The sequence below is a fragment of the Pipistrellus hanaki genome (genome assembly GCF_964339955.1).
Source record: "Pipistrellus hanaki genome assembly, chromosome: 11".
In the NCBI taxonomy this organism is placed as follows: Eukaryota; Metazoa; Chordata; class Mammalia; order Chiroptera; family Vespertilionidae; genus Pipistrellus; species Pipistrellus hanaki.
In genome coordinates this window covers 71,545,971-71,561,721 of record NC_140513.1, presented here as the reverse complement: position 1 = coordinate 71,561,721, position 15,751 = coordinate 71,545,971, and the positions used below count along the sequence as shown (strand labels likewise).

General features: G+C 42.9%; 1 protein-coding gene, 1 long non-coding RNA gene and 1 pseudogene across 10 annotated transcripts in view; 2 read left to right on the top strand and 1 right to left on the bottom strand.

Moving 5' to 3' along the window:
- SPIN1 (spindlin 1) overlaps positions 1-3,953 on the top strand; it is a 101,949-nt gene extending 97,996 nt beyond the window's left edge. For all 8 annotated transcript variants that reach the window (XM_084899081.1, XM_084899079.1, XM_084899083.1 and 5 more), the window contains one exon: positions 452-3,953. In XM_084899081.1, the coding sequence (XP_084755207.1) occupies positions 452-651 (200 nt within the window). In that variant the 3' untranslated portion in view covers positions 652-3,953. The remainder of the gene's footprint in view (positions 1-451) is intronic.
- Positions 3,954-5,677: 1,724 nt separating this feature from the next.
- Positions 5,678-7,835, top strand: LOC311630132 (elongation factor 1-alpha 1-like; annotated as a pseudogene). Its single transcript has 2 exons — positions 5,678-6,336; positions 6,981-7,835. The product of its transcript is annotated as an elongation factor 1-alpha 1-like (transcript).
- Positions 7,836-8,013: 178 nt separating this feature from the next.
- Positions 8,014-11,394, bottom strand: LOC311630133. The gene is made up of 2 exons (XR_014796324.1): positions 10,963-11,394; positions 8,014-8,546 (listed from the first exon to the last, which is right to left on the bottom strand). It is a non-coding gene; the product is annotated as an uncharacterized lncRNA (long non-coding RNA).
- Positions 11,395-15,751: the final 4,357 nt, after the last annotated feature.

Below are 15,751 nucleotides of genomic sequence, written 5' to 3'. Positions count from 1 at the left end.
CACTCTTAAATTTGTTTACATGTCTAGATCTTGAGGATCAGCACACTGTTGTTGTAAATGAAGTGTTTGTTTTTTGTTTTTACAGATTTGAGAGAGAGAAAAACATTGATTGGTTGCCTCCCGTGCGTGTCCCAACCAGGGATTGAACCCACAACCATTTAGTGTATGACCGACTGAGTCACCTGGCCAGGGTAGTAAATGAAGTTTTGCTGGCACACAGCCACACCATTCATTCGTGTATCACCTGTGGCTGCTCTCACCACAAAGCAGAGCTGGGTAGTTCCTACAGAGACCACATGGCCTCAAGTCTGGCCCTTGAAGAAAAAATGTGCTGACTCTTGGTCTAGATAAGATAAACCCAGGATATTAAAAATGTTTGTTAAAATAGACATGTGTTGGTATGTATCTAAAAAATGTCTATAAATTATTTTTCTCCATTATTTACATATAGATGATTCACCTCCAGCGGAAAGGGAACCAGGAGAAGTTGTGGACAGCCTAGTAGGCAAACAAGTGGAATATGCCAAAGAAGATGGCTCTAAAAGGACTGGCATGGTCATTCATCAAGTAGAAGCCAAACCGTCCGTCTATTTCATCAAGTTTGATGATGATTTCCATATTTATGTCTACGATTTGGTGAAAACATCCTAGATGTCGTCATGAACTTTGCCAAATTTGTGGAACTATTAAATGTATAATTTGTAGACATAAAGACTTTCTGCTTTCCAGTTTAATGAAAGCTTAAATGTCCCTGCGAACCCACAATCTCTGCCAGCAGAACGGGTTTTGTTCTGAATAGTACAGATTTATGTGAACACAAAGTCTTTTGTGTAAGCAACTCCTTCCTCTTAAAAAGAAGTCTGTCTGTCTGGAGGGGAGTTACAGGTAAAAGTTAAGCTAGTATCATTGTCAAGTAAAACTGTAATCGATTTTATCCATTTCCCCTTCACTCTTAACATTCTCTTATTCTGCTGCCACAATGCAAGCATAGTTTGGTATTTTTGTTACTGCCTCTTTTTGAGATATATATGTATCAATATCTACCTATGTCTGTGTGTATACATATATAATATATATATAAATGCACACACAGATCTTTGCACGTGTGTATGTGAGCGTACACACACACTTTATTGGCAGTCCTTTCTTTGTGGATTGGGATGAGGTTAAATAATTTCTCCAGTTTAATAGGAGTGCTTGATCCAAGTCAGTCATAATTAACATATTAATACTGTTTACTTAAAATTAAATTTGGGCACAGGAAGCACATAGGGATGTTCAGCTTGTTTCAAAGTTGAAAGTTCAGAGCACCTTTTTCAATTTGGAGGCTTCAAACTATAAGTCCAAATATAAATCACTTCTTAATAGCTAATGACCCACATTAGAATTTTATAAAATAGTTAGAAATCTGGGTAAAAGGCTGCCTTTAAATCTAAGCTTTGTAAATTCTTTTGTTTACATATTTTATCAAATACTTTTTTTTTTTTTTTTTTTTTTTTTTTTTAAGCAAAGCCCAGGTGCTTGGTCCACACAGTGTAATGCCAATGTATTTTGGACACACATTGGGTCCATTATTTGTACAAATCGGTAACCTGGATTTTGGTATAGATTGAAAAGCAGCAGTGCACCAGTTACCTGTGTGTATGTGGCGAGGTCCTGGAAGAACACAATACTTGATGTTAATAATGTAAGTTGAAGAATGACAATGTTGCCCTCGAACAAGTTCTCTGGGACACTTGCATTTTTATTGCTACTATTACTGATATATGATTATGGTCCAAAGGCTTTTCCCCCTGGCTTTCCCCTACAAAGAATGTCTAGGCAAATCCCAGCTCAAACCTCCTGACATCTTTTGGGGTGCTGTATGTTCTTGCTTATGATGTGCTGCTTCCGTGGACACCGTTACCCCAGGGTCAGTGGCCCACGCTCCTTTGTTGGTGTGACTGATACCACCCTTAGCCACAATCCTTCCCTGGCTTAGTTCTTCACGGCAGTTTTAACTGAAAAAGTGGTTGGTTTAGCAGCAATACACCCATGTGTCGCTTTGTTTTAGATAAGCCACAGCCATTTGAAAGGTAGGATAAGGCCTTACATGAAATCAGTCTCTTGGGGAGATTGGAAATCTTACCTAAGATTTGGGTAGAAGGCTGAACACTCTTGTTGTCAATCGACCTCCATCATGGCTGTCCTTGCTGTCAGAGATTTTGTAGTTTGAAGGTCTCACGTGTGATTTGCATGATGCCCACTTCGCTCCAAGAAGGCTGCACCTAGTGCTGTGGATGGTAGCCCTGCACGCCATAAACGTACACACCACGTTTCCGACAGCGCATCCAGCGCCTCCTCGCAGCAGCCAAGGGCCAGCTTCTCCAGCAGAGAGTTACCTAGGTCTTAGGTACTCCGCCCGTGAACAGACCAGTGTCATCGGCACGCCTGTCCGCTGCTCTCCTGGTGGCTCTTGGAAGATGCCTGCATGTGAATCTAAGGCCAGCCTGGCTCCCCAAACCCAGTGGACACGTGGCCCAGAGAGGGAGTGTGTCTAGCGCGTGCACTACACAAACGGCACAGTGACTTGGGGCTGAGAAACCAAGCTCACCAGAAGTGTCCTGCTGAGGCCTGGTCAGTGGAAACACTTCTAACATTCCTTAATGGCTTGCATTGTGGTCTTCCCACAAGTACCCTTAGCAGCTTCTCGGTGCCACATGGTCTGCCAATCTAGATGAATGTGACAAGTTATTTTAATTATTGTTCCATTTTTTGCCTTTAGGGGTGAAGGAAGGGAAAGGGTTTTTGTTGTTCGTTTTCCATCTTTTTTTTATTTTTATTTTTCGTGTGTGTGTGTGTGTGTGTGTGTGTGTGTGTGTGTGTGGCTTATACCCTACTTCCTGATACTGTGACTTATTCTGCTCCCTAGCCAAATATATCAGGCTCCATTTTAGGCTCATGTTTCAGATCTGCATGCATTGCTTGCGTTTTCCTGGTACCTGAATGTTGGCTCCTTTTCCTAGGAATCCAACATTGATTTCCAAAATTATCATGGGACTTGTGACAACACAAGACATGAATCTGTATAAAATGTATTGTCCTTCCTCACCGACCTGCTATAGTATTATTGTGTCGTGTGTGCGTGTGTGATGTCTGGCTGCCATGTAAAACTTCAAAGGAAAACCTTAAAGCAGACCATCCCTTTTTGCATGCTCTATTCTAAGTAAAATGTTCAGTGTAACTAATGAAAAATGCATGTTAAAGATATTTAGGGGTTTTTTTTACCTTTGTTTTTACTTGTTTTCAGTTTTCTGTATATTTGCTTACTGTGCTGTTTTAGTGGTTGTAGGATAAAATGCACTGGTGAAGCAATGTAGTGCCAACAGGAGGTGATTTTCCAGTTGTGTGTGTCATGCAGCATTTGAAGGGACTGTGCATCTTAGAACAATCACAGTTACCTCTAAACTAGATTTCATTTCTGTTCATTTACGTGCCAAACCCCAAAGTGCATTGGGCTTGAATCTCTGAAAGCTGTGGACCCATTGGAAGACTGTTTTGATTGTCACAAATTATAGTGCCTGAAAACATTCTTAAGTGATTGTCTTTATAAAAAAAGAAAAAGAAAAGAAAGTTTTCCAAAGACAAAACAGGAACAAGTAATTATGGTTGAAATGTCTGTGGTTCCTTGGAAATGCTGCGCTTTTTGTATTTCCCATCATTGTAGTGCAGTTTGAATGAATGTGTATAGTTCAGAGGTCTTCGTGTTCACATCTTAAAAGTAGGTAATGGCCTCATCTTTCAAGCTTGAATTCATTTTTAATTTTATTTTATACAGTGTGTAGACAGTTCCCTGTTCTCTGCATTTAGAAGTATAAACAATATAAATCTGTTAATTCTGTAAGTAATTTTTATAATTACGATGTAACTCTATCCTATCCTTAAAACATTTAAAATAAACCCTTTATGTTCAACTTTTGACTATAAATTTTGTGCTCATAGCAAAATGTGATGTGTAAAACCTGCTTCTAAAAAAGTTTTTAAAGTTTTACTTTAAAATTTTAAGTGACCTTTTTTACTCTCTTCACCTCGTGTAAATATCAGATATACATAAAAACAGAAATAGAATTTTTATTTGAATGATAATATTTAATAATATCTGAAAGGAGAGGGGGCATTAATCAGTATCCCAAATATATACGTAATTCCAAATATTAAAGTGTGTGAGTTGCCATTAATAAGAAATTTTAATTATCATAAAATTTTTAACTTGTTTAACTAGAATTAAATATGTATTTTATACTTTCATATCTATTCTTTGTATGCTGCTTATAATGCTTTATGAATATTTAAATAGCAATCTGTGAGATTCTATAGTAAAAACATCTTCATTTCTCGGTAGTAAGGACAAAGAAATGTAGGTACTACTGTGACCTATATGTATTTTGTTTTGCCCACCAGCTTAATTTTAATCAGAGGTGAAAAGTAGAGTTTATGAGATTCGTTGTTATGTTTCCTGGTTGAGATTGGCTTGTCTTGCACAGCCAAGGGGATGCAAGGCGGCCTCCTGGCTCTGGCGGGAGGAACTACAGACAATGTGGGGGGAGATGAACCTGGAAGCACAGGGGCTCCCCTGGGTCGGACCTCAGTTGTTGTCTTGTGGTTACGGAGCTACAGTTCAGGAAACCTTTCTCCCAGAAAAGAACAAAGCAAGTTTCGTCTGAGTGTTGGTGGTTGCTGTCGGCTCTTGGTCAGGGCTCATCAGTCGGGTCTTTTGAGAGCAGTCCTCACTCCTGGGGAGCTGCAGAGATGGGCCTGCCTTTTTGTTCCCCTCCGTCCTCACAGTCACAGCTCTGTGGTCACAACAGCACTCGCAGATGCTTAGCAAGTACCTTGCCAAGTACTTTCCTCCGTGGCGTCATTTAGTTCTTAATCTTGTGAGGACGGCGAGACTTCCGTGTTGTACAGGTGGGGAGAGGGGATGCTCAGTATGTGTCCAGGATCACAGGGGCTGTCGGGACTCAGACCTCAACGCTGCTGTGTCAAAGCTGCCAACGTTAAATTACTGCAGTGGGATGATTTGAATAATAGTCTAATTTCTGTGGATAATTTTTGTAACCTTATTAGTTAATAGCAAAGACTTTTTTTTTCCAAATTGCCTAATAAAAAGTCTTATACTGGCATTAGTCACTAGAATGTAGGAATTTATATCTCTATATAGTAAGAATTAGAACTCAAAGTTATTTTTTTTCCAGCAAAATAAATACTTTATTTTGGAGAGAAGTCTGCTGAAGAAATTTAAATAATTTCCATTACAAGAATGTAGATAGGCTCAGTGAATAGAGCATCAGTCTGCAGACTGAAGTAATCCTGAGGTTGATTCTGGTTAAGGGCACATGTCGTGGTTGTGGGCTCGATCCCCATTTGGGGTGTATGTAAGAGGCAGTTGATCAATGATTCTCATCATTGATGTTTCTATCTCCCTCTCGCCTTCCTCTCTGAAATCAATAAAAAAAATAAAATGTAGGTAATATTTTCTATTTCAAAGATACTTTTCAAACATGTCATTAAATTAATCCTATAATATATAATAAAGAGCTAATATGCTAATTAGACCAAACAGCAGAACGACCATCCGGACGACCTTCCAGATAAAGCTGGGGCTGCCAAGTACCACGCCCCTTGCACAAATTTCATGCATCGGGCCTTGAGTATTCATATAAGATGTGGATTTATGTCCATAGCACAGATTTTTTAAAATGTTTTGTTGATTTAAGAGAGAGAGGAAGGGAGAGGGATAGAGAAATAGAAACAACAGGTTTGCAGTCAGAACACAGGTGTGGATGAAAACCAACATTAACTCAAACCCAAGATGGGAAAGGAAAAGACATCAATATCGTCATCATTGGACACACAAATTCTGGCAAGTCTACCACTACTGGCTATCTGATCTACAAATGTGGTGGGATCGACAAAAGAACCATTGAGAAGTTTGAGGAGGAGGCTGCTGAGGTGGGGAAGGGCTGCTTCAAGTATGCCCGGGTCTTGGATAAACTGAAAGCTGAATGGGAGTGAGGTATCACAAATACTATGTGACTATCATTGATGCCCCAGGACACAAATTTCAAAAACATGAGTACAGGCACATCCCAGGCTGACTGCTGTCCTGATTAGTTGCTGCTGATGCTGAATTTGAAACAGGCATCTCCAAGAATGGGCAGACCCGTGAGCAAGCCCTCCTTAGCCTACACACTGGGTGTGAGGCAGCTGATTGTTGGTGTTAACAAAATGGATCCCAGTGAGCCATCCTACAGCCAGAAAAGATACGAGGAAATTGTTAAAGAAGTCAGCACCCACATTAACCTATTAACCGGGGAGTTCCCTTTTTAATGACGCAACCTGTAACGGGCGCGTACTCTTTCACTAGGACACGTGTCAGTACGTCACGCCCGAAGGACGTAATTTCATATTTTTTTTATACTTAATGAAAATAAATGAAATATATATATATATATGTTCATTTATTTATATATATAAAGCACAAAGGAAAATAAAAAATTACAAATAATAGAAAAGAATACCGACAAAAAAAAAAATGGGCATGTCGAATTAAGAAATTATAAATTTTACAAACAATGATAAAGAATCCAAAAAATAGCCGAAACCGGTTTGGCTCAGTGGATAGAGCGTCGGCCTCCGGACCTAAAGGTCCCGGGTTCGATTCTGGTCAAGGGCATGTACCTTGGTTGCCAGCACATCCCTGGGGGTGTGTGTGCAAGAGGCAGCTGATCAATGTTTCTCTCTCATCGATATTTCTAACTATCCCTCCCCTTTCCTTCCTCTCTGTAAAAGAATCAATAAAAAAAAAATAAAAAGATTACAAAAAATATATACTGTCCCTCTCGGGGCGCAACATATATTTCAAGGACGTATTCATACATCCTACCCGTTCCCGATATTGTTTACGTTTGACGTATTTATAGGTCCCGCTCGGTTAACAGGTTAAGGAAATTGGCTACAACCCTGACACTAGCATTTGTGCCAGTTTCTGGTTGGAATGGTGACTACATGCTGGAGCCAAGTGCTAATATGCCTTGGTTCAAGGGTGGAAGGTCACCCGTAAAGATGGCAGTGCCAGTGGAACCACTCTGCTTGAAGCTCTGGATTGCATCCTGCCACCAGCTCATCCACCTGACAAGCCCCTGTGTCTGCCCCTCCAGGATGTCTACAAAGTTGGTATTGGAACTGTCCCTGTGGGCAGAGTGGAGACTGGTGTTCTCAAGCTCGGCATGGTGGTCACCTTTGCTCCAGTCAACGTTACAACTGAAGTAAAGTCTGTAGAAATACACCATGAAGCTTTGGGTGAATCTCTTCCTGGGGACAATGTGGTCTTCAACCAACGTCAAGAACGTGTCTGTCAAAGATGTTCGCCATGGCAGTGTGGCTGGTGACTGCAAATATGATCCACCAATGGGAGTAGCTGGCTTCACAGCTCAGGTGAACCCCCTCCCCCCAGGCCAGATCAGTGCTGGATATGCACCTGTGCTGGATTGTCACACAGTTCCCATTGCTTGCAGATTTGCTGAACCGAATGAGATTCATGTCATTCTGGAAAAAAGGTGGAAGGTGGCCCCAAGTTTTTGAAATCAGGTGATGCTTCTATCGTTGATATGATTCCTGGCAAGCCCATGTGTGTTGAGAGCTTCTCTGACTAACCTCCTCTGGACCGCTTTGCTGTTCATCACATGAGACAGTTGCTGTGGGTGTTAACAAAGCAATGGACAAGAAGGCAGCTGGAGCTGGCAGTCACCAAGCCTGCCCAGAAAGCTCAGAGGCTAAAAGAGTATTAACCCCAATACCTGCCGCCACCCAGCCTTACTCAGTGGTGGAAGAACGGTCTCAGAACTGTTGGTCTCAATTGGCCATTGAAGTTGAATAGGAAAAGTCTGGTTAATGACTACAATGCATCATAAAACCTTCAGAAGGAAAGGAGAATGTTTTGTGGACCATTTGGTTCTTTTGTGTGTGTGGCAGTTTTTAAGTTATTAGTTTTTAAAATCAGTACTTTTTAATGGAAACAACATGACCAAAAATCTGTCACTGAATTTTGAGACCCATTAAAATAACGAAAGTTTAGTGAGGGGAAAAAATAAAAGATGATGTTTCTAGGAGGATACAGCTTACAGGCGTTAACATTCACTAGTTTTTGGACATTCCATCTTAAATTTCTGCTGTGAATAGTAGCCTTGGTCCCACACACACTAAGCAGAGCCAGCTGCTTTCCTTAAGCCACAGAACCTCCCTCGGGTTCCGGCGATTGCCAGGGTGTGATGCGGCCAGTGCAGCTGGGCTGCTGCGTGCTTCTCCACGCGCCGGGAATGGAGCCGAGGAACCGAGAGCACGTCTTCGTCCTGAGAAAGTGAAGCTACAGAGCTGCTGACGGCACTGATGACTCACCAGGTTCTGCTCGCTGTACCTGCTCCCCGGGCAGCTCAGCTCCCTGTGGAGGGCTCAGCTCTCCTGCCGCTTGGGCATCGTAACTCTTAGTGAAGCAGCATGGTATTTGGCTTTTCAAGAACAAAAAGTAAAACAAAATTGCATCGTATTTTCAATTTAATTCTAATTCTCCCAGCGGACTAGCCAATAGCATGTTGGTCTTTTTTTTTTTTTTTTTAATTGATTTTTTACAGAGAGGAAGAGAGAGGGATAGAAAGCTAGAAACATCGATGAGAGAGAGACATCAATCAGCTGCCTCTTGCATACCCCCTACTGGGGATATGCCCGCAACCAAGGTACATGCCCTTGACCGGAATCGAACCCGGGACCCTTCAGTCCCCAAGCCGACACTATCCATTGAGCCAAACCGGTCTCGGCAAGGTCACCTTAGTATTTTCATGTTTTCCTTATTCTGTGAAGAGAATCCTGGTTTGTTTTTAAAATTGACCTCAAAGAGAGAGATCAATTTGTTGTTTATTTAATTTATGCATTAACTGTTTGCTTCTTATATGTGGCCTGACCAGAGATGGAAGCCACAACCTTGGCCTATAAGGATAACGAGCTACCTGGCCAGGGTGAGAGAATCCTAGTTTTGACTTAATAGCCCCTTTTATAATCAACCATATTACCAATATTCCTTTGCTCTTTGCGAAATTATGTCTATAATATAAAATTGTCATATGTTTATTAAGTGTTCTTTTTAAGGACTATATATATATATATATATATATATATATATATATATATATATACACACACTAATTGTCCCTCCAACTGTGCGACGTTCAACCAGTCGTAATGACGTGCACTGACCACCAGGAGGCAGATGCTCTGCCTGATAGGTTAGCTTTGCTGCTGGGGACCTGCTGATCAGGACTGGGTGAGATGGTCTGGACATGCCCTGGAGCTCTCCTGCGATCCCTCCCCAGCCCTGGTTATGCACCTGTGGGGTTCCTTGGCCTGACCTGTGCCCTCTTGCTATCCGGGACCCCTTGGGTGACGTCAGATCTGGTTTTGCCTGATCCCCCAGACCAAGCTGAGGGACCCCACAGGTGCACAAAACCATGCACTGGGCCTCTAATGTTAATATAATTTTGTGCTTCTTTTCAAAAATATGTATTTTTGTTGATTTAGAGGAAAACAGGGATAGAAACATCAGTGATGAGAGAGATAACATGCTTTTAATCATCTCCCATGAGTCCAGATGAGCCCTTCCAGAAAATTCAGTTGGTACTTTATATCTTTAAAAGGTGGCTTTTTGTGTGCTTTTTCCTCAGTGTCTGACATTGTGCTTATAACTTGTTAGTGTTATTGACTCCTCTGAGGTAAAAAGGAGTTAGAGCTAGGAAATGGGAATTTATTGCACATTAATTTTGCTAATCATCAAGCATAGATGTCTTTACGAAGGACCCGTGAGAGAGATAAATTCTTGGCTGCATCTCAGTGCACTGTGAGAAGCAGCTGCATCCGTGGCTGAGGGTGGACGATATTACATTCAGACTCCTGGTCTTCACACACTGGAATTGAGACCCAGGAACCTGCTACCAAAGAAGCACACTCCAGACTGTCTGGGGATTTTGGTGGTAGTTAAACAACAGGAGGTTTTAATATTTGCAAGGCTGTATCTCAGGGGTGATGAGGACATGCTTATACGTTCCTAATAACCTTGGCTGAACCTTCTACTGTTTGAAAGCTCTAGGTTAATTTTTATATCAATACTAGAGGCCCAGTGCACGAATTAGTGCACAGATGGAGTCTGGTTGGCCTGGCCCCAATCGGGGCAGATCAGGGCTGGGCCTGTTGGGAGAAAAAGACAGCAGGAGGTTGACCTGCTGGCCCGTCCTGATTGGGGCTGATCAAGGCCAGGCTGGCTGGGAGGAGGGGCTGAGGGTGATTGGCCCACGGGCCCCACTCCTGATTGGGGTGGGAGGCCGATTGGGGGTGGAGCTGGCCATGGCGGGGGGGGGGGGGGGGGGGTGCTGTGGGTGGTAGTCACAGTGGGCGTTTTAGCCACTGGTCATTCTGGTCATTCTGGTGTTGTCGCTAGCTTTTTATACACTGAGTGGCCAGATTATCATGACCTCTGAATGCATAATAATCTGGCCACTCAGTGTGTGTGTGTGTGTGTAAATAAATTTGTGCATGGGTGGGGTCTGCTCAGCCTTGTCAGGGGAAGGGGACATGGGCGGTTGGCTGGCCTGCCTGCTGGTCAAACTCCTGGTTGAGGGAACAATTTGTATACTAGCCTTTTATTATTTAGGATATACACTGAGTGGCCAGATTATTATGCATTCAGAGATCATAATAATCTGGCCACTGAGTGTATATATAGGTAAGAGTCTTATTCTTAAAGGACTGAAATTGTGGACGATTAAAGCTGTTCTGTTTGGGGTTCTGTGACTGTGTTGTTCAGGTTGCTCAGATCATCAGCACGTGGCATTTCTGTGTTTTGCCTGTTTACAGCCAGGCTTTGCTAGTTCCAATTACCTCATCTGCTGTCGGCCATTAGGAAGACTTTGGGTCTTCACTGAAAACAGGCTTCATGCTTTCACATTCAAATGATGTTGGTAATCTCATCAGAAACAAACTTAGGTGTCTTTAGATTACTTCATTTTGTTCCTGGAAGGATACCCAGTAATACCTTTTAAAACAAAATAAATAGAGCCCTGACTGGTTTATCCAAGTGGTTAGAGCATTGGCTCATACACCAAAGGGTCAAGGGTTTGATTCCCATCAAGGGCACCTACCTGAGTTGCAGGTTCAATCCCTGGCCCTGTTGGGTTATGTGCAGAAAACAGCAATCTCTCTCTTTTCCCTCCTCCCTTCTTCCTCCTCCCTCCTCCCTCCTCTATCTCTGTCTCTCTCCTTTTCACTCTGTCTAAAAGTGAATGGAAAAATATTCTCAGGTGAGGATTAACAAACCCACACCCCAAAAAACAACAGGAAACCTGCAGGACAGGGAAATCCTTGTATTAAATGATTTTCGCCTGCAGGATGCTGTCTCATTTTCTCACACATTAATTTATTTTTTTAAATCAATGTTTATTCATATTATTACAAAAGTTCCTCATTTTTTTCCCCCTCCACCAGGTTCCCACCCTACCCTCTGCTCTTTCCCCACCCCCCCATTGTCCTCATCCATAGGTACACAGTTTATGTTCAGTCTCTTACCACCACCTCCCCTCTTCCCTGAGAATTGTCAGTCCACTCCCCTCCCATATCTCTGATTCCACTATAATCAACAGTTAATATTGTTCATCAGGTTTTTAAATTTCCTTGGGTTTTTTTAATTAATAAACTTTTATATTTTAAAGAATAAATTTTAAAATCTAATAATTTTAAACCTTGTTTTTTCTGCCCTGGGAACTGAGAAGCAAACTTGTTTACATGTAAACTTGCCCTTGGGCTATCAACAGGCGTAGCCATTCAAATGTAAATGAACACATTGTTTAAAGTTAGTTGCTGGCTGGAATTGAATTACCTGTTCTGGGTGGGAAGGGCCTGTTCTCCCCTTTCTGGCCCAGGGCCAGAAAGCTTCACTGGCAAATGTTACCAGATCTGTAAAAAAAAAAAAATGCCAATGTGAGTCTTTCACAGACTCAGAAAATAGAGGGTATCCTTACCAGCATTCGATAAATACAGCAATGAACTACCCAAAATAGAATTAATTACATTCATAACAGCATCAAAAAGGTTAAAATATTTAGGAATAAATTTAATAAAAGTGTAACCTACAAATTAAAGGAGGTCTAAATAAAGGAAGAGACTTTCTTTGTTCATGGTTCAGCAGACTCATAATTAATGTGGAAGTCCCTATAAGAATTCCAGCAGGCTTTGCTGGAGGAATGAATAAGCTGATCCTACATTTTTAACAGAAATGCAGAAGACTCAGAATAGCAAAAAATATTGAAAAATAAAAATAAATTTGGAGAACTAATACTTCCTGTTTTAAAAAAGTACTATGAATCAACAATAACCCAGATAGCATTGTATGGGATGGGGGTATATCTACTAACCTGTTTCCCTAAAAATAAGACAGTGTCTTATATTAATTTTTTCTCCCAAAGTTGCGCTAGGTCTTATTTTCAGGGGATGTCTTATCTTTCCATGCACTAGGTCTTATTTTCGGAGGATGTCTTATTTTGGGGGAAACACGGTAGTAGATTGATTTGTCTACCTTCCTATCTACCTACCTATCTACCTTCCTATTTACCTTCCTATCTACCTACCTACCTATTTGTCTACCTACCTATCATCTCAGTGATACAATTGAAAGTCCTGAAATTAATCTTTATATTTCCTACCTCAGAGGTAGGAAAGTAATTCATTGGGAAAAGAAGATTGCCTTTTCAACAAATGAGGCTGGAATAATTGGTAATGGTTGAACAACTCAATTTACTAAAATTAATTTTTCACTTAAAATAGATAGTGATTTTTTGTTTTGTTTTTGTTTTTGTTTTATCTCAGAGAGGAAAGAAGAGGGAGAGAGAGAGAGAAACATCAATGATGAGAGAGTCATTGATCAGCTGCCTCCTGCATGCCCCTGACTGGGGATCAAGCCCAGCACCACAGGTATTTGTCCTGACCAGAAACTGAACTGTGACTTCTTGGTTTATAGGTCGACACTCAACGACTGAGCCACCTATAAAACTTAGAAGAAATCAAAGATGAGAATATTATTAAGGACTCTTTAACAAGAAGACAGTTTAAGTAAAAGTGCAAAAGATTGAGTAGATTGCTTGAAGAAGATATGCAAATTTTTGTGTTTATTGGGAATTTGCATACCTTCTAGCTATGCTAAAATAGGTTTTTATGATCTATATATATAAAAGCCTAAGCAACTGAATGACCCATCGACCTGTCAACTGGTTGCTATGACGCTCACTGACCACCAGGGGGCATATGCTCAACGCAGAAGCTGTCCCCTGGTGGTCAGTGCGCTCCCACAACGGGAGGGCCGTTCAGCTGACTGACCTGTCCAGGTGGCCCACCACCCAGGTAGCAGCCACTCACTTCCTCAGTAGTCTTGCAGGTCCAATTTCCGGAGATCGGGCCAGGCACCTATGAACCTGTGATGCCAGCATGATCCCGTCTCCACTGCCGGCCTCCTGGAAGTCGACCTCTGGCACTGCAGCTGCTTCCCCTCCCTAGACACTCTGCAAGGAAGAAATTAAATAGAAGTGCCATTAGGTGGCTCCCAACAACTGGGGCAAACGTCAGTGGGATGGGTCTGGATCCCAGGCCAGCAAGGGCATCCCACCACCCGCCCGGAGGGCTGATCATGTCTTGCCCCCCCCTCCCTTATCACCCTAAAGTTGGGCGTCAGACACAGGGCTCATGACTAGCAAGCACTGCTGCAGGCACGAGCCCATGGCAGGTGTAGCAGGGCCGGGATGAGCAGGAGTGGGAGCAGGCAGGCAGGAGTGGCAGGCAGCATTGTGCTGCAGGTTTCAGCCCAATCCCTGCAAGCCACCCTGAGGAACCCCACCCATGCACGAATATGTGCACTGACCTCTAGTACCTATATAAATTATACCTTAATAAAGCTGTAGGAGACTCTTGATATGAGACCTGAATTTTAAAAAGAAAGAGAGGAGGGAGAGTTTTGTGATTCTGAGTGCCTAAGAGCTTGTGTTTCTGACAAGCTCCCTGGTGGCACTGTTGTTCTTTTGTGGGGTAAGGGGGGTGGGGAGGGGCTAGACCAGGATCCAGGTGTCAGTGTGTTGACATTAGTTTGAGGCTGACTGTGATTTACAAGTGGTATGCATCTCTCTGCTCTGGGTCAAATGCTGGGGAATAGTGTCAGGGCTGCAACTGTAAAAGTTTCTCTTTTTAGGAAAATAACTGGTGGGAACCAGAAGGTCAACAGGAGTAAATACTCTTATTGAAAAGCTGATAGAGAGAAGGAACCAAGATGGCAGCCTAGGTAAATGCTGGTACTCTCTGCCTCCCACAATCCACATCAAAATTTCAACAAAATACAGGACAACCATCAATCAGAACTGCCTGAAAGCTGGCTGAATGGAAGTCCTATAAGTAGAGAAGTAAAGAAGAAAGCACATTGAGATTGGTAGGAGGGGTAGAGGTGTGGAATGGCTGGTCCAACACCCACATGTGCCATTTTTTTAATCCAGAAGGAGCTCGTCCCTGTAGAGTGTGCTGTGAAGAGCAAGGGGTCCCGGGCCCACACCAGACCCCCTACCCAGGGTCCCAGAGCTGGGAAGAGAAGTCCCCATAACTTTGGGCTGTAAAAACCAAGGGAGATTGTGGCTGACGAAAACAGAAGCTGTTGGAGAACCAGGTGTCCCTCTTAAAGGGCCAGTGCACAAACTTACTTGGACTCACTTCCTTTGAGCTCCAGAACCAGGAGGCATTGGGGGACCCAGACACATATGGGGAGGAACTGGATTGTCTGGCATTAGGGCAGGAACTAGGGGACGGCTTTCTACCAGACAGAGGTGCTTGCAGGGGTCATTGTTCCTATGCCAAGACTTCCCCTGTTGGAGGACTAACTGGCAACCATATCTGAGTCTGCAAAAGCATACTATTTGTGCCTCTCTGTTGAGTCCCTGGGACCCCATACCATCCAATTTATAGCCCTACCTAAGCTGTGTGCAGCGGCTTTTCCATGTGAATGGCCTGTCCTAGCACTTTTACAGTTGCTAAAATCTCTCAGATAAGCAGCAGTTGTTGTCAGCATGTCCCAAACTTATTAATAAAAGGACCAAGACCCATCCCCAGCACCAACCTGCCTGCTTCACAGCTGGGCCTCACCTGAGCACCTCCAAGCCCAATATAAATAACAAATAGCAGCCATCTTCAGATCCCACCTGTAGCTCTTGCCAGGTGGCCCCAGGCAGTGGCTGACTTTACACCTCCCTGGAGGCCCCAGAGCCAGTGCACCCAGTGGACAGACTCAGACCACAGCAGCGTACAACTCTATACACAAGTGACACACTCAAGAGGCAGACTCAGTGAGCACCAAAGCCCCACTGAAGCAAGTCCTGCTCCTTAGGGGTGTCTCCTGCCCAGCTGCTCTTCCACTGTATTCCCAGCTGGTCCTCACAGCCAATGGGCCTGGAAGTCAATTCCTCCCAGTGACACCATAACAATCAAGGCTCAACTACAAGACTGTGCACACAGCCAACACTGGGGTGCACTTAGAGTTCCCAGCTCTGGGGAGGTAGAGCCACTGGGACCTATAGGACATCTATTACACAAAGGCACTATACCAAATCCAGGAGACATAGCAGCTCTACCCAACATATGGAAACAA